This window comes from Amyelois transitella, chromosome 15, assembly GCF_032362555.1.
Source record: "Amyelois transitella isolate CPQ chromosome 15, ilAmyTran1.1, whole genome shotgun sequence".
NCBI lineage: Eukaryota > Metazoa > Arthropoda > Insecta > Lepidoptera > Pyralidae > Amyelois > Amyelois transitella.
The window spans coordinates 7349145-7368736 of record NC_083518.1 but is presented as its reverse complement, the minus strand read 5'-3'; the positions used below and the strand labels follow the sequence as shown (position 1 = coordinate 7368736).

Genomic DNA, 19592 nt, shown 5'->3' with positions numbered 1-19592 from the left:
ATCTTTTAATTTAGAATGGACACTTTATAATAAAACGAATCTACATAATTAATATGAACAAATTGAAAAAGCTTTATTCACAGTTATTTCACAGGATTTTGTATGCACTAGGGCACCTATTTGCTTTGATGATAAATAAGGATAACATATGTATTTCCAAATGATAACGTACCTACTCTAGCCATATCTTTCATAAATTACAAACAACACTGAAAATGGACCACTGAGTTTTGGTAAATTAAAAGGTAAAAAAATATTGAAGCAATATAATATATAAAATTTAATACATACATACATATGGTCACGACTTTATCCCCTGCGGGGCAGACAGAGCCGACAGTGTTGAAAAGACGGAATGGCCACGTTCAGCTAGTGACAGGTTGCTAACCCATCGCCTAAAAAAAGAATCCCAAGTTTGTAAGCCTATCCCTTAGTCGCCTCTTATGACATCCATGGGAAAGAGATGGAGTGGTCCTATTCTTTTTTGTATTGGTGCCGGGAACCACACCGCAAAATTTAATACAAATGTTTATGGTAAACGAGTTTGTAAAAGTTTTCAAGAACATCTTTAAGCACACATATTTCAATCATACAATTGAAATATGTGTGCTTGTATGAAAACTACCCATATGATATAGTTTTCCATACCGTCAATTCATGGATAGAACAGTCATAAAGAGTTTAATTATAGCGATTTGCAAGTTGTCCTACAACCGCTTAGGCGCTCCGGAGGCCCTGGTACCGCCGTCTCCTTCCATCGATTTTGTTCAAACGTTGCGGCATTAGTCATAATGATCCCAAGCAGTTAACACATGGATTATTTAGATTTATATTATTTTCATTTCATATTTCGAATATGGCTAGCAAAGTGGTCAGTAAAAAATGGATAAGCGAGGAGTCCAGTGACGAAGAGGAACTATTTAGCCATTGCCGGGAAATGGAGGTGGTTTGTTATGCCATAACAAAAGTGATATTAGACGCAGACAACAAATGGAAAGGCTCTACTGGCAAAACTAGTGTGTATTCTCTGTCGAATAGGAGTTATATCATGGAATTGGTTAATATACAGGTAAGTTATGTTATATCTATCATTAATAACCATTATAATGTATTTCAATGTCTTATGTATGCCTTATTAAAACTTTATTAGATGTAGCTGTTTTATAAAAACTTTTATGGAATCAACCTTTATCAAGATCAAACATTGTTTAAATTAGTCTTGTACTTATCAGACATAAGTCGAGACTTTGTTGGAAATTAATTCCCGGTTACCAATTAGGGTTCTTCTCATCCTATGTAGCTTTTGGTAATATACTCAATGATGTCATTGTATGCCTTCATAAATTCACTTATAGTCTAAGATCCGGCTGCAAAATCACTACGTTCATCGCGTAGTTAATCAAACTTACATTTTAACATACATTTATGAATAGGATAATACATAGATAATAGGGTGCCAGTCAATAAGTGGCCGCAAGTAATTTTAATTAAATTAATGTTAATTAATTTTCCAAAAAAAATTTCGTTCACTTGTTTTTTAAATAAAATATCATCCACATCATAGAAATGTATGTAAAGAATTCGAAAATCAATGGGTGCCGTTACACACTCGGCCGCAACTACTACGCAGCCAGGTGTAAACAGGTAATATTTTGGTCTATTTATACGTTCATGTCGTACACGCATGTTTTTTATATCAAATTAAAGCTAATTTTTTTTTAATATGATGATATATCGCTGCCTGTGAATAAATGGCCGCAAATTAGGGTTGCTAGCTGTTAAAAACTCGAGGTATCCGAGATAAAGTGAAAGAGAGTTAGCGCGTAACGCCACTTGTTAGACAAGGATGGCGAGTACCAGCTGTGCGAGTATTTGAAGCCATTGCGCACGCGTATAGATAGGGTTCTCAACAGTGCAATAAAAATTCTATTCTTTATAAGTACGCTTTTTTCATTTTTACTTGATCAATAAACAATGTTTTATTATGAAATAAATATTTTCTTATTTTCATTTTTTTTTTGCAGAATATTAATTACTTAATTATAATTTTGGAGTAAATGTAAAGTCGTTCGTATTACTGTTTGCATCGCTGGCTGAGAACCCAATCTATTGACGCGTGCGCAATGGCTTCAAATACTCGCACAGCTGGTACTCGCCATCCTTGTCTAACAAGTGGCGTTACGCGCTAACTCTCTTTCACTTTATCTCGGATACCTCGAGTTTTTAACAGCTAGCAACCCTAATTTGCGGCCATTTATTCACAGGCAGCGATATATCATCATATTAAAAAAAATTAGCTTTAATTTGATATAAAAAACATGCGTGTACGACATGAACGTATAAATAGACCAAAATATTACCTGTTTACACCTGGCTGCGTAGTAGTTGCGGCCGAGTGTGTAACGGCACCCATTGATTTTCGAATTCTTTACATACATTTCTATGATGTGGATGATATTTTATTTAAAAAACAAGTGAACGAAATTTTTTTTGGAAAATTAATTAACATTAATTTAATTAAAATTACTTGCGGCCACTTATTGACTGGCACCCTATTATCTATGTATTATCCTATTCATAAATGTATGTTAAAATGTGAGTTTGATTAACTACGCGATGAACGTAGTGATTTTGCAGCCGGATCTCGTACTATTAGGGTTTTAATAGCATCTGATCGGTAACTACACTGCGTAGGTATTTCTCAAGTCCTTACCGATTCTCAAATCCAAAATCATCTCTGATATTTTTTAAGGTTCTAGATCAAATAATAGAATACTTGTCGAAAATTGTGAAATCTTTCTACAAGCTCAATCCCCGTTTGGCCCGGCTCAAGAAGGTGAATGCCCTGGTTCAGAGCAAGCACGACCACATCTTTGCCCGACTTTGCAGTGTTAGGTTCGTGATGCTGCAAGCCATGCACGGTCTGATTACGACTATATTGAACACCTGTTTGCATAGGGATGACTCAAGGAAGATGATTGAATCTTGTTTGAGGTAAGTACTTTTAAAATGGTTATATTTTAGGTACCTATTTCTTTTTTATTAAAACGTGTCTCTTTTACATGTCGATCTCTCTTTAATTAGATTACTCTTTTAGATGTAGTTATAAGAATAGAAAGAGGTAGTCTCTGCCTACCCCTCGGGAAAGAGGCGTGATTTTATGTATGTATCTGTCTCCTTTAAGCTGCGAATTGCTTTAATTGGAAAAATTGACTTTTAAGTGTATTTTTTGGTAAAATTTTCATTATTTTGGTTGTAATAATCCTTTTAATAAATATCCTTTTAAGATGCAACCGGTAGCACGCAAACATGACAGTTTTTTGTAATTACCGATATAGGTAATAAAAGTTTCATATGAAGCACAAAATGATTTGTATGAATTTGTATCAAATAAGCTGTATATATTTCGATTTTAGTTTAGTGGGCATTTACAACCACCTACTAGGGTTGAGCTCGAAAGCTTTCGTGAACAAGTTCAGTGTGTGCAGCAACGCGTACCCCAGCACCATCAGTGAGACCAAGACTGTCACCCTCACTAAAATTGTCCAGGTAATTCAGGTCCAGATTTTGTTACTTACTTAGTGCCCAATTACGACTATTTGCCAGGTTACTAGGGTTGACCTTTGACCAAGACAGGAAAGGGAACAACTATTAATTCTCGTATTTGTGTCTTTTCAATTTTAAGCTAATATGAGTTATCGTTTAAGTCATATTAACCTTTAACGAATCTTTCATTTTTGTCATACTGCCCTGGTATAACTAAAATGCCGTTATCTGCCAAATCCTTGTTTTAAGTAAAACGTCAAAAATGCGGTTAAAAATTTGAACTGATGCCATTCATCAATGAGAACGCCTATTTATGACTTAAAGGTACCAAAAAGTCGTATATACAGATCGAAAGGGATTTTTTTCTTCTTATAAAAGGTGAAAATCCTGATGTCAGATAACGGCATTTTAGTTATACCACGGCAGCTTAGAGTATTAATTCCCAACTAAAGTAGGCATTATTAATGTATATGTAGCGGGAGCGATGATTCGGCTCGACCGCCACCAAAGGGAAGATCTTCCGCAAGGCTAGGTGTTATGCGTAGGTTTTACTTTTGTATTTTGACTGAAAACTGAAATCACGGGACGCTATCCCGTGATTTCATTTTTTATTGTTGTGACGTGTGGCGTAGAGATGTCGCCACATATAAAATATAGTTAAGTAATATAAATTATAATTGAGGAATACCAAGCTTTAGGCATCGTTCTTTTGATTAGTAACTTTGATATTTGTGTAATTCGCCTACGTTAGAATAAATAAGATTTTATCAAATTTGGTATATTTTCTCGGATAGGTACCATAAGCAAAATATCAAGTGTACGTTATCAAAAGCTTGCGTAATATCTCATGACAAAAATACCCTGCAGAAAGAATTGAATTTGAATTTGAATATAAATATAATAAGTACTTTTTCTTCCTATTCGGCCCGAAACCTAATTGCTTTTCAGATCATCTTTTCTTAACCACAGTTCTTACAAAATAACCAAACTTAACATTAATTACTTACAGCTAATATTTGGTTTTCATCTTATGAAATTCTTACGTTTAGTAAATCAAACTAATATTTATATAAGATTCTAGCCAAGAGCCGGTGTGAAGTGAACTGCCACCGTTTGATAAACTGCCTCGTGAAGGTGTACAAGCCTGGAAACAGTTCTGACGCGGATTCCAGCGCCAGCACAGCAGAAAGTCTAGAAATTTATCAGTAAGTAATTGAATTTTCGAGAGTATTAGTATTGGTTTTTCGTCCGGTACACAGCATAGAATCACACCGCGGCCATATACCAGTGATTTTTTCTGAGTTACGAACATTGATTAAAATGATAACCGATGCTCTACGGTGAGGGAGAAAAATTATCAAGAAACCAGATTAAGACAACTGGTACCATGATTCAACTTGGGTTTGTTTTTCATGCAAGATTGCTGAGGTCAGACGGGAGTCGCATCGTAATAAAATCTGACCCGCTCCAGGTTTATCTATAGGACAAGGTACCTATTACTGTATTGGATAGTATAGTAGATCCTAAAGTTGATGCAGCGTCCTATAACGCAAGTCCTAAACTTACTTTGGGGCTAACGCATCTGTGTAATTTTTAAAAGTGGAAAAATTTTTTTTTATATGAGTTTATATTTTAATATATTTTTTAATATAATCTTTAGCACACTGACGAAACACATAACCCCGCCAACGTCGACCCTTTCTCGGGAACTGACGGTAGAGAAGCGTCGTGAAGCATTTGTTGAGCACAAGAAGGCTAAAATGAAGCAAGCGCAGAGCTTGGTAGAAGCGAAGAACGAACAGAATAGAAGATTGAGCGAAGTTATAAACGGACAGAATTCCGACTGTGACGTCGCGTACACATCGCTTTTGAATAATGAATGCGTTTTGGACGCGGTCTTCAATACTGAAGGTATGAGTAGGTTAGTTTTCAACTGACTTTAAAAAGGGGCTTCTCAATTAGGCTCAAATGTTCTTCAAGTTCAGCGTTCAGCGTTCAGCAAGCGTACAGCAAGATGCGCAATGTGTATTGCTCAAGAATACTTCAGTCTTAAGACTAAGGTCTTTAACGTAGGTACTGCCAGTGATGACCTACGGTGCCGAACTACCGACCCTCTAAATATGTTCAGGGTCACTCAGCGAGCTATGGAGAGAGCTTTGTTCGGTGTTTCTTTGTGAGATCGAATCAGGAATAAAGGCGATCAGAAGACGAACGAAAGTAACCGACATAGCAGCTCCAATCAGCAAACGAAAGAGGCCACATTTTTCGATAGGCTTATGGCCTTTGTTTTTGTTGATGGCCTTTGTTTTTTTTATTATTTTTTTTTCTTTTGCTCATGGGGCCAAAAAGTCCTCAAGTGGAGACGAGTAGGACGGACCCCGCGAGATGGACCGTAGTCATTCAGGGAGGCCCATGTTCAGCAGTGTACGTCCTACGGCTGAAATGATGATGACGACGATGATGAATTGCCTTGTAAAGATTTTGTTAAAAAGGTAGATACTTTTATGAAAGAAAATGCGTCCACTTCACAAAAGATAGTAATAATTAATAACAGAATAGAATAAAAATTTCTAAGTTATTTGTTAAATGATTTTTAATATTTTTTCAGAGAACGTGAACGCTATTCTTCAGAGCGAAGAGAAATATATAGAAATTCTTCTTGATACAGTAGCAAATATGTCACCAAATCTGTTAGGAACGAATGGTGTTCGGAAACTGAAATCAGGTTAGTTAATCAGTTAATTTGTTACCCTTTGACGATTGATAAAACTTTAAAAATAACTGACGTTAAGTAAAATCGATTAAGAACTCCGCACTTATTTTCCTTAAGCAATCTCCAAAAAATTACCTGATTATACGGGAATTTTATTCATTTGTTTCTGTAAAAAATAAATGTACCTATAGTGTATAGAGAGGTTTACAGCAAAATTCCATTGGTTGTCTTTATAAGTTATAAAAATATACCAAATGTTAAAACTATTTCTCTGATACTATCGAAACACTATTGGTACAAGTATTTTAAACCAATGACCATTATGACAGAACTTTCTTTATCGACTGCTCCAAATATTTTTTTTATTTATTTTTGGATCTGTCTGACAAATAATCTAAAAATCTACTATGTACTTATATCGTTTGTCTTTCTTGATTAAAGGTCGAATCCAGGCAAGCAAGAAAGCGGCTCACAAAGTGACGGAGTATTATCAGAACATATTGTGGGGGGACGTGGGAAGCTGTCTGGAACATATCGTGCTTTGGTGGTCTTCCTTTCCTTTGGCTACCAGGTAATCAGTAGATATGTGGCGAAATCCATACGCCATAAGTCACAAAAATAAAAAATAGAATCACGCGACGCTATCAGACATAAACAGCGAAAAACCTAAATCGCGCAAGCAAAGATTTCACGGATTGAAGCTATATATACAACCTCCGACTCTACATCGTCTGTCGCGCGGTTCCCCAGGCATAACACCTAGCCTGGTGGAAGATCTTTCCTTTGGTGGCGGTCGAGCCGAATCATCGCTCCCGCTACAGATCCATACAATTGTAATAAAACAGTAACTGAACAACGTCTGTACTTGAAAGCTTTTGGCCGAATATGTATGTATTTTGGCATCATTTACTACAGGGGTCAGCTTTCATGGCGAACGAAGTCGCGGGCAACAGCTAATTAATTATTAAATGTTTTTGTTAACAGGTTACAAGGATTACATTAAACACTCTTCCTTTCCTCTCTTGTACGGTGGGCCATAGAGAAAAGTATACGTCTACCTTCGAAATGTAGACGTATACTTTTCTATGTTGCTTACTATACCTTGACCTACATAGAAAATAATCCACTATAGTAAATAAAGGTTTTTTAACTTGATATTACGCCAAGACGTCTCCGGTTTGATCAAATATACATATTTGCAAAAATTAGTCTGCGTCAATAACATACATATGTATGATGCGCAAAATTTTAAACGAAACATGAAAATTGCGACCATAGTGCGGGTGTTACAGGCTATGAATATACCACAAGCGAAGCCGTGTCAGGCCGTTTGTATACATACAATAATTTATTTATTTTTGCAGATCGCCGAATACGAGTCAGAATCTTCGAGAATGGCTTTTTGGAACGTTTAGTGTTAATAGTAAGTAGATCAATATATCGTACGTACTTCATATTACAAATGCGTTTGTTAGGGTTAATGTATGTTTAGCTTGTTTGTAATAACTTTACTGTACGAGAAAGAACAAAATTCATATTCAAATGTTATTTTGCCTCTTTGCCGGAGAGGTAGGCAAAACTTCGTCTTTCCAGTCGCCATAGTACCTGCGTACTGCTTTTGCTAAATTTATTAATTTATATATTTATATTCAGATACGCCCGAGTTAGTTTTGTCAGCACTTAGAATATTGGCCGATGCCTTAGGCTGTCATGTGACTTCTACATCGTGGGACAAACTTTTCGGGTAAATTTGTAATTATTTTATCTATTTATTTTCTTTTAGTCGGCTAGTTGGCTTTGTGATGGAATTGAATTGGAAATTAAAATTTAATTCCATCATTAATTGGGATTGAGATTTTGAAGAAAGAAACGCAAATTTACGAGCCTTTTCCTTGATTGCCTTCTATCATCTGCGCGAAAAGAAGCTATGTTCTTTTTTGTTATTAGATACGCCCGGAAAGCTTGAGCTAGATACAAACAAACATATAATTACATCTATATCCCCTGCGGGTAATGGACGTGATTTTGTTGTTTCTTCGCGTGTTATCTACTGAACCAATAGATATTATTTATCCCGGTAAATACTAAAGTAAGCAGCCGCGGGGTTTTCGAAAATCCTGTATTCTTTTGTAGATAGTGCTTAGGTAATTCCCGCGGGCGAAGCTGCGGGTAAAATATAGTTTATTATAAAATGTCAAATTATTTATTTAATATCTGACAACACAAATCTTATTGAATTTAGGGTAAAATCGTTCTGTTAGATTTATTCGTAATTTATTTATTTATTAAATGGTTGCAGTTCAATATTGACCACCAACTTGAAGCCGACTTCGCTGAAAATGCATCCTGACCTTTCCCTTTACGTGACTGAAGTAAGTATGATTTTATCAACCTTATATCGTTTAACAGGTGAACAACATTTACCTTTTGTATGATATATAGGTATAGTATAGATATACTTATATTGATGATATATTATGTTTCGATTTTGAGGTTGGTCCCGTAGTAAAAGTTGTTGAGTTCGCTGTACTGGTTCGCCTGTTAAAAGGTGGCGAATAAATTAAAATAGCCCTATACGTACTTATAGAGTCGACTAAGGGAATCGCTAAAACATATTGAGATTATTCTTGTAGGCAATGGGCTAGCAACCTGTCATTATTTGAATTTCAATTTCATGATTAAGCCATACAGTTGAACGTGGCCTTAAAGTGTTTTTTAGACTGCTAGCTCTGTCCATCTCGCAAGGGATATAGACGTGATAATTTGTATGTATGATCTACTAGAGTACATCGTCCGGCGCTAACTTCGCGCTGATGCTGCAACAACTGGTGACCTTGAACAACCAGTGCGAGGTCACGTGGGACTTCATACTCGGAGCGCCCATTGAGGACCTGCCCATTGTGGAACAGATCCCGATATTGCATAGACTCGGTAAGTTGTCACAAAAAGACATACTTACAGAATTAACAATGACATACGTAGTTACACCGATGTACTGCGTAGAAGGAAAATGTTTTATACTGCGCGAAAATATTTGAGCGGTTGAGTCAATAAGAGCGCATTTCCGAAAAGCTTTCTTTGTTTTCCAAATAAATACATTATTGTTATTCTAGTTTTAAAGTTAATTATATATAGAACTGTAATATATTTCATCAAAATCATTTTAAATATACAAAAAAAATTGTTGAATTCAAGAAACAGCTGAAAAAAGAAGTGGTATCAAAATCTATACATATAATAAATCTATAGAAAGGTCAATTCTGTACATTGAAAATATTGAAAAAATAAATAGCAGGGGGTGTTACTGGATTGATACCAAACACAAAAATGTGATTAAAAAAATTTTTGTCTGTCTGTCTGTATGTTCAGGCATCACGTGAAAACTAACGGTTCGATTTTGATTAAACTTGGTATAATTATACCTTATTATCCTGGGCGTAAAATAGGATACTTTTTATCCCGAAAAAATACGAAGAAAAAAAAATCTTAATTTTTCAGTTTATCCATAGACGTTGTTCTGTAGAACCGCGAACACACGTTGCGTTACCCGCAGTGGATTTAGCGCCGTCACCTGTAGCGCCGAAAGTCGGCTTTGGCTTGAACCGTTTGCTGCACAAGCGGGCCGCTACTAATTACTATGAAAAAAATACTACATAGCTACATTAATTCCCATCAAGCTGAAAATGAGTATAATTATTTAAAACACAATCAAAAGCATTATTTCAAAATTCCCCATGATTCCGGTATAAGGAAAAAAAATTACTCACGGTCAAAGGTAAAAAATGGGTGTATCGCAATTTTCTCTAAAACGGTAAATTTTTCAAATCCGAAAATTACCTCAGACATAAATTGTAGATCATAAAGTTATCTATAAAAAAGGTATCAATAATTTTTTTCAACAAAGCTACCGTTTCTGAGATATAACGATGCAAAAAGTTGCAAGCGTCATAATATGCACACGTTTCCACGCCACCTCTGAGGTAGTGTACTATTAGCGCGTTTTTTTTTAACATTTTTATTATTAAACTTGAAAAAGTCTGAAATAGGTTAGAATAAACACGTGTTTTCACTACGCAGTGGCACTCAAGACTAACTTTCGCATGTATTATTTAAAAAAAATAGAATAACCCTAAGTGAAGAAAATCATCTTAGGACAATAATAGAGATTACAATTATCAAATTCAATGCAATAATCAAATTAAAACTAAAACTACTTATAAAAATAAAGAAAAAAGATGACTACAAGCTAAAATTTAATTTATAAATTGTACAGTCCTTGCATAGCATCAACATGCTGGAATGTGCCCAGAAGGCTGGCAGCATTGCCAATTCGAATGGCAATGCTGATTCTCTGAGCCAGATAATTTCCAGCCCTCCAGTCAAGAGATACCTCAATCAGCTTTTTCGACAATTGTCGGAAAAGCTGATGGGCAGATAGGCCCCCCGGTCCCAGAGTTTCTACCCCAAAAGGTTCAAAAGTGTAGATATTACCGATAACTACATATTTGCGCCTTTTGAGGTTTTTTGCCTCATTTGAAGCAGAACGGCCTTAGATTTAGTAACCTGAAGATGAGACGGCGCAAGTGTGTCGACACAAGTAGCATCCCACACCAAAGGCCGCCCCAATCTCCAGGGTACCAAAGTCATACCATCCGGTCTCTTGGCATCATCCTGAGCCAGACCGTTTGGTTCCTGAACGGCTGGAACATGGATGGTGGCAAGAGCACGGAGGATTATATCATTTAGGGTGGCATGGCGCCCTAAACGGCCGGCACTCCTAGGACATGAGAGGCCGTGGTGTCCATAGCCGACAACGGTATCCCCGCAAGTACTACTATTATTAAAGACTAACGGTATTTCATGTGTTGAGCATCCTGAGATAAAGCAGCTATACGACCCTAGCCACGTACACAATTAAACAGAGAGACAGATGTTGTCTCAAGGTTTCACTACAGTATAAATGAAGGGACTGGGTTTCATTATACTTAATTATTATTTTTACTAAATTAATAATTAATATTTTTACTTATATTACTGCTACACAAAGTATATACGAGACGTGCTTATGCATATTATGACGCTAACAACTTTTTGCATCGTAATTTCTCAGAAACGGTAGCTTTATTGAAAAAAAATATTGATTCCTTTTTATAGATATCTTTATGATCTACAATCTATGTCTGAGGTAATTTTCCTATAAAACTTACCGTTTTGAAGAAAATCGTGAAAATCCCATTTTCTTACCTTTGACCTTGGGTAATTTTTTTCCTTAAACCGTAATCATGGGGAATTTGAAATAATGCTTTTGATTGTGTTTTAAACAATTATACTCATTTTCAGCTTGATGGGAATTAATGTAGCTTCATTCCTATTTTTTGGTCTAAATTGACCGGACTGAAAATAAAATGGAGAAATAAACCATCTACGCGAAGACCGACATCCGCGCGGACGGAGTCGCGGGGGGAAGCTAGTATATATAATAAAGTGCATAAAATATAAATAAGATTGTATTTTATGCACTTTATTACATACTTTGTTACATCGTATTTAATCAAAAAACAAATCTTATTAATTATAATAGATTAGATTATATTAAAGTATAAATGGGACAAATTATACAGATCGAGTTAGCCTCCTAGTAAGTTTTAGACTTGTGTAACGAGATACTTACTCATTACTTACTTACTTATTTATAATAATAATATACACTAATATAGATAATCATTCAAGACCCAGGCCAATCAGAAAAAGTCAGTTTCTGATCATGCCCCGGCCGGGATTCGAACTGAGGACTCCGGTGTCACAGGCACTACAGCTGCGCTACAGAGGCCGTCAAAAGAATGAAGATTGAATGACGACTATAGCAGTCAAATATAAAATATCATTTTATGGTTGTTTTACTGTGATTGGCTTATAATTGCATAAAAAAAATTGTATAACCACATATAAATATATAAAAAAGAAAAAGAAATATAAAGTAAGAAATACAAAATCAAATAACCCTTATGAAAATGCATAACGACTAGTATCTGTACATGGGTGTTTATTTCTTTTCTATTTTTAAATTTTCGGTCTCATCTGTGTCTCCCTCGAAGCAGATGCTCACAAAGAAGGCAGAGCTCAGCAGCAAGCGGCCGCCCCGCACCTTCACGACAATCCTAAACCGACGCCCGAACACCTCCACATAATACTCATACCGACACGTCACTGGACCTCTCTGATTCTCCACTTCTTGTCTATATCTAGTCTTCTTCTTAAGTTTTTCCAACGCCTTTCGAATCCAATTATAATAATCCTTGACGGACAGTTCTCCGTCCTCTGGTACACATCTATGTTTGTAGTAGTGATACACCGCGGCGAATATGTCACGGAAATCGGGCGATATGTTGTTGGGAACCGCAGTCTCAGCTTCGATTTCAGCTTGCAGCGTTCTGAACAAACGAACCAGTGTTTCGACTGTATCTCTTTCCCCCATGATGTCACAAAGAATTTGTGCGCGTCGCTGATCGTGTGTTTCTTGGTTGTACCTCGTTGACTCGGTCTCTCTCACGTCTATCTCGCCCAAAAGATATGCCCGGACAAACTCTAAAAGACTAAGAAAATTCTCAAATGAAACATTTTTGGACATATGTCCTTTAAACATTCTTATCACTAATTCAACCACCTCCTCTAGTGTACCGGTTTTCATTGTTACTTCAATGATACCCCTCAAATAATTTATTTGACCCAGAGAAAGATTTTCGAAAATGCCAGAGATATATTCTCTTTCATTGCCGTATATACGTTTTAAGAGTTTTTTAAGTAATTTCATGAAAATGTCTAAGTAGTCTGGCTTATTTTTATTATTCTTATTATTGTTGTTTCCGTTTCCGTTTCCTTCTGGTTGCTGCGAGGATCCGGTACTCGTACCTTGGTTACCGGCGCTGGCTTGCCTTTCTTTGCTTTGTTCGCGTTTATATCTTTCTTTCCTTACCTTTTCATTTTGCTCTTGTTTTTCTTGTTTCTCCTCCTCAGTTGTTCTTTTACTCGCTTTTAATCCAATATGAGCAGTCACACACGCAACTTCAGCGTGAACAACTGCCTGTTGTATAGCTTTTTGAACTGCCTTTTCGGACACTTTCTTAGACACTATCTTTGTCATTTCGTTTTTACCAATATTTTCTAGAGTTTTAGCAACAGCTTTTTCAGAAATATTACTGGCAGCACTTGCTACTCCACCCATCCCTAAGCCACCTACTCCATCTAAACCAAGTTGAACAGTTGTAGAGAGTATAGAACAAGTTGGATTTCTGCCAGCTGCTATATCACTACCGATATTGTCACAGCCTTCAATAATTCCTTGTGGCTTATCGGTAGCTATAGAAGCAATTGTATCAGTGGCAAGTCCAGCGGACATAGCTCCCGCTACAGCTCCAGCTGGTCCTGCGACACACCCGACAGCTCCTCCGGCAAGGACTGCGGTTGTTCTGGTGGATTGGTACATCGCTTTATTACCACCTTGAGTATCTCCAACTGCGTAATGAACCACTCCTTTTACGTGACCTACTACGGGGATTGAATCAAGTACATTTGATAGAAAATTCATTTTGAAATGTTCTTATGCTCGTTAAATACAGCCTGGTTAATTTTTCACACAGTCCACCACGTGTGTGAAGCCGGTACTATTCTCGCCCCTGCCGCTTCCCTATCACTTGAACCTTCGTCTGAATCGCTTAAATCGCACCACTTGTCAATGATTTCGTTTAATATCTTCACACTCTCCGAGATATTTTCTTTATCTAGCTCTTTGGCGACGGTTGAGTTCCCGACTGGAAATTTGCCGTAATTGTCAATCAAAAACTGTAAAGCTGATCTTTTCATCAACACGGCATTTTCAAGCCGTGTGCGGTCGGCGTTGGCTGTACTTACGATGTTCACTTTGATAGCTTTGATAGCATTAGCCAATAGATTTCCTATGTTCTTCTTTTCCTCGTCCGTATAGGTTGTATTCTTTATGCCTGTCTGGTATATAAGATTCAACACCCTCTCCGCTTTCCCCTTGCTTGGTCGAGATCGCACTTCGTGAATAAGGTTAAGAGTTCTTAATTCCTCCAGACATTGGACCAAACTCTGTTTTAACGACATACCAAAGTTGTTGATTTTGCTGAAATTAAAGAAAACAAATAGATTTGTTAAAATTTAATTTGTGTATACTGAAATCCCGCCAGCTAATTTTAATTTCAATAACTTGTTGTTCCCTACAAACTTAAACATCGGGCTTACTTTCTGATCCCCATGAACTTAAAAATAACAGATTCTACATATGTTTATATTTAACCAAAAACAGACCAACTGTTCGAAAGTAATCGTTACAAACATATATTATACATAAAAACAAATGTGTTTTCGCCCCAAGTTGATTGCTGTGTGATAAACCTCACTAACTTCGCTTGCTTGGTTAATTAAGCTATCCAGCTATAAGTGGCTATAGAGACTATTGCTCTGTCCAACCCGTAAGGGAAAAAGGCGTGCAATTAATATTTAAAAACATACTTCTAAATATTTAAATACAATCTCATATATATATTACACATGAAAGAATCCATAATAAACTCACTAAAATTAATTTATTTTTAAGCCTATATAGAAATATATATATATTGACCAAGGTCAAGCTATATCAAAGAGACGCTGTACGGGCTGCTTGCCTGACATATCATCGCACTGCCTAAACCACTAGGTTCTGGTTATTTGAAATTTGGCATGTAGGTCCCTTACCTGGTCTCGGGGCGCACTAAGAGGGGATTTTCCGAAATTCCCGCGGATTGGAAATTAAATGGGACTTCACATTCCACGCGAATGAAACCGCGGGGGTACTCCAGTCTTCATTATTTTACTGCCACCAATAATTTTATTATATATTGGTGGCCAGACACATCCTACATGTTTTTTTCTTATTAGTTAGTAGATAATAATAGCAATGATTTACTTACTTAAAAATGTCTGCCTTGCACTTTAAATTTTAAAAATTCAATTTTTTTTCTACACGAATTAGGCGATTTAAACTAACTAACACTTCCTCTCTTTCAAACAGTATTCAACATTTAAATTTGATACAAATATATCTATGAGTCTTATATACTCAGTTGATGCTCAATTCTGTCTTATATAAAAACGTCTCTAATTTTATTGGAATACTACTGATATTGCACTAGCAACGAACGCAATCAATTTAACTCTGTAAAGTTTCACATAGTTCGGTGTTGCCATGCTACGCTCAAATTAGACGATGTTTTATCAAATCCCAAAATAAAAACTTATCTATCAATCTGTTCAATTAACATATTTTATGTTCTCTCTTTTGGGCACACGGTTTTGAGAAATACCTATTTTTTTATGTAATATCGTAATTGTAACCATTAAAATTTTCTATAGTTTAAAGTTCCCGAAACCGCCGAGCTTGCATGAAGAGAGTTATAAATGTGGATGAACCAAAGGAAGTATGCAGGGATCGTGGCAAGTGGAAAGAGGTAGTCTCTGCCTACCCCTCCGGGAAAGAGGCGTGATTTTATGTATGTATGTAAAATTTTCTATTTCAAAAGGACTTACTAATTTATTTAAGAAAAACTCAAGACAGCAGAACACTTAAGACACGTGAATAATTGTTTAGAAAAACTCAAAACAGCGGAAGGGAATAGCGTAAAAGATAAGTTATTTTTTTTAATTTTTCAACCAATGTGTTTTGAATGTAATCTAAACTTTTAAGTTGAAATACTTGTAAACAGAAAGATAATCAGTCATACTTTTCGATTTAACTTTAACAATAATACAGCTTACCTTCGTACAAATAACACACCTTCCCCTTTAGCAAGTCGGTAAAGTAAATAGGTAAATAAGTAGCTGACAATACTGCGCGCGAGTCGGCCGGGATTACCGCGAATACTGATTCGGTACGAAACGATAAACAACCCGACAAGGTCAGTTGCCCCAAGACACGTGAATAGATACTCTATTCCTTTTTAACATAAAGATCAATTCGAAGTATCATATTTACATGTAAAAAACATACATCTGTTTCTTAGTAAAAAAAATTGCGAACTTTGAATATTAATTTGGTTCATTTATATTTTTATATATCTAATGGATACCTAACCTACAATAAAAAAGGTGCCCGTAATACCATATTAAAATTGTTTAGCAATGAAAATACGTAAATAATATGTTTTAAATTTTATATATAACATGTTTTTAATTTAAAATGCTTACCTACAACAAATATTTATCTCCTATGTATGTTGTTGCTGTTGGTCAGATTATAGACATGAGCAAAATTAGGTACTTACATATTTTAACAAAATGAGATAATTTCCACATAGTAAGTAACTAAAGTCAAATAAATTAGGTACAATTTATCGATACAAGGTTTACTTATAAAAAGAAATAAATGGTATAGCTTCTACTATGATAATATATTTATCCCTTACGGGGACGACAAACCCAACAGTCTCGCATAGATTGAAAGGCCACGTTCAGCTGTATAGCATTATGATGGTATTGCGATTCAAATAGTAGGTACCTACTTTCATCCATGGAAAAGAGTGGTCCTATTTTAAAAGTGTCGGGAACCACACGGTACTTTATATAAATGTTTGTTTTTATACATATAAATCGGAAAAAAATTGGATCATCCGATCATTGTGGTTTTATACATCGCTTCACAATGTAGGTAAATAGGAGGAATATGACGTTGACTACTTATATGTTGACCGGGGCGATAGCCGATAGTACGTATCTGGGATTAAAAATAGAGATAGGTGTGTTGTGTGGTCGATCGGAATTGGCTAATTTTTCCTTATCTAGGTAGGTACCTACGTATTTTCTTATTTAGAACGAAAGTATTTGAACATTTATATATGATTTTCATTCTTAAAAATCATAAAAATCTATTTAGCAGATCCCTTCTTATAAGTTATTTTAGCGTAGGGAAACACTGTTACCAAAATCCGATTGATGTGGATGGTCTACATCCCTTGCGGTGTAGACTTACATACCCTGAATAGAGTTTGTAATACTTAAATATTAAATTTATTAATACAGTCATGCTCTCGCATCTAGAATATTCATATGGAGAAATATGATAGGTCAGTACTTAACAATTAGACTATTAACTATTGTTTGTACATATAAAATTATAATAGAGTCATACAGCTGAACATGGCCTTTCAGTCTTTTCAAGATTGTTGGCTCTGTCTACCCCACAAGGGACATAGATGTGACTCTATGTTGTAGTCTAAATGATTTTAATTTTTTGTCTTAAAATTTTATTTAATAAAAAAAAAATATATATAAAATTGTAATTTTGTAAAGTCCTCTGATGTACTATAAATATCACCCCATCACGCTGAGTTGTGAAGTCACGACACCAGTGAAAAGGGCTCCAACTACAATCCCAACGGGCCCTCCCGCGTACCCTACGGCCCCGCCCGCAATCACGGCAGATGTCCACGTGGCCCGGTTCATGGCCCTATTGCCCCCAGCCGTATCGCCAATCGCATAGTGTACAGCCCCCTTTAAATGACCCATTACGGGCACAGAATCCAGTAGGTCGGAAACCCAACCCATATTGCATAACAAAAATATATGAGACTTTTTGACAGATCGACCTTTCAAAATCGCGTTCGTATTTGGTTATTTAAGATAATCTTAAATAAATTGAACTTGCGTTACGCGAACTCTAGGAAAAAATAACATTATCCTTGATAAAACAATTCGTTTATATGCCTATCAAGGCTCATTGTGTGGCAAATTACTAATCTATAAGTACCCTGCGTCTTGTATAAAAAGGGTAATAACTTAATTACATATAAGTACAATATGATAAATCCGACAGATTATAATATTAACTTTATAACCTGTATCTACTTGTACGTTTATACCGTTATACCAGAATAAAAAATAAATGTGTATAGGTATTTACTATTCTCGTTTCCAAAAATTTAACTTATTTTAAACAATATCACTTTCCCAATTCCGGTTGCATCCTCATCTCTCCAGAGAAGATCCCGGGGTGCGCTTTTAGACCATGACCTAAGATTGTACCCTATTTGTAAAAAATATCTTAAATTAATAGAATTTACCCAAAATATCCGGTAAAATAAGATGTCTGTTCTGGGAACCTTCCTAATCAAATTGGAGGATTCCCCGATAAATAAATTTGTATGATAGGTTACTCTGCCTACTTGGGCATACGCACGTACAGTGTTGTTATAGGTAGTTATGATTATAAATAACCAGATGTGATAGAAACATTATTGGCTTGCTTTTATGTAAATTCTCTTTATCCATCTTTATAAAACACACATACCACGTCTTTATTCCTTACGGTGAGACTGAGCCACTAATCACAAGATTCAACGTTTAGGTGATGATAGAATGATGATAGCAAGTTTAAAAATTTTTAACCATATCAAAATTGCACTATGTACCTAAATCAAATTGGTTGGTGTTTAAAAAGACACTATGTTGTGTAAAGCAAGAGATAATCTTTATCAAGATGGCATACAAGGCATCACTTAATGAGTTCTCTTCTCGTGCAGATTGTAAAAATCAATCAAGGGATAGGCTAAAAACTTGGGATTGGTTTTTGATGATGGGCTAGCAATCTGTCACATTTTGAAACTCGATTCCATGAATAAGTCACACAGCTGACCTTTCTTTATTTGTATGGCAACTACCTTAATTATTGCAATTATGGATATGTCTTATAAAAGTTATTCCATATTTTTGTTTAAGTATTCACTCCTGGCATAGTTGTTTTTATTTAGAATTTTTTAAATAGACTTTTCCATCGTACTTTGAATGAATACGAATCATATAGCGCGTCAAAATTAAAACTAAAAAATCACGTAACGTATGTTCCATCATGTTTTTAACCTAATTAATATTATTTTAACACTTTGTCATCATCCCTATTGTCGTATGTTTGTTGTTTCCATTGTCAGACCACTCGATCCACACGTACCGTCTCTGGTGCCTGGCGGAGACGCGCCGCCTGGCGAACCTGTGGGACATGGACGATTTCTTTCGCGTCGCCCACAACGACATGCAGCTCTGCATGGAACAGCTCGCCAATCTGCGGTTCGCTGACCACAGTGTCGCCATTGACGCTGGTAATGTTACACACATAAAATACATAAAATCACGACTCTTTCCCGGAGGGGTAGGCAAAGACTACCTCTTTCCACTTGCCACGATCTCTGCATATTTCCTTCGCTTCATCCACATTCATAACTCTTCATGCAAGCACGGCGGTTTCGGTTTTTTTATATCTGCTATGAATATGAATCAACATTTA

General features: G+C 36.0%; 2 protein-coding genes across 3 annotated transcripts in view; one reads left to right on the top strand and one right to left on the bottom strand.

Moving 5' to 3' along the window:
* Positions 1-837: 837 nt before the first annotated feature.
* LOC106139692 (uncharacterized) overlaps positions 838-19592 on the top strand; it is a 22508-nt gene continuing 3753 nt past the window's right edge. Inside the window, exons 1-12 of the mRNA XM_013341180.2 lie at positions 838-1069; positions 2753-2994; positions 3417-3549; positions 4621-4751; positions 5207-5457; positions 6155-6271; positions 6701-6830; positions 7624-7682; positions 7913-8003; positions 8559-8631; positions 9043-9190; positions 19240-19407. Of these exons, the coding sequence (XP_013196634.1) occupies positions 857-1069; positions 2753-2994; positions 3417-3549; positions 4621-4751; positions 5207-5457; positions 6155-6271; positions 6701-6830; positions 7624-7682; positions 7913-8003; positions 8559-8631; positions 9043-9190; positions 19240-19407 (1756 nt within the window). The 5' untranslated portion in view covers positions 838-856. The remainder of the gene's footprint in view (positions 1070-2752; positions 2995-3416; positions 3550-4620; positions 4752-5206; positions 5458-6154; positions 6272-6700; positions 6831-7623; positions 7683-7912; positions 8004-8558; positions 8632-9042; positions 9191-19239; positions 19408-19592) is intronic.
* Positions 11765-15387, bottom strand: LOC106139693 (uncharacterized). 2 transcript variants are annotated; one of them, XM_060948242.1, is made up of 2 exons: positions 15232-15387; positions 11765-14402 (listed from the first exon to the last, which is right to left on the bottom strand). In XM_060948242.1, exon 2 carries the CDS (start codon positions 13842-13844, stop codon positions 12303-12305), a length of 1542 nt encoding a protein of 513 aa, XP_060804225.1. In that variant the 5' UTR covers positions 13845-14402; positions 15232-15387; the 3' UTR covers positions 11765-12302. The 2 variants fall into 2 exon arrangements, with proteins under 2 accessions (XP_060804225.1, XP_060804226.1); XM_060948243.1 differs by lacking the exon at positions 15232-15387 and adding an exon at positions 15017-15122.

Bases quoted from the DNA above. Each gene is read 5' to 3' on its own strand.
- LOC106139693 (XM_060948242.1), bottom strand. From the start codon at position 13,844: ATGAATTTTCTATCAAATGTACTTGATTCAATCCCCGTAGTAGGTCAC.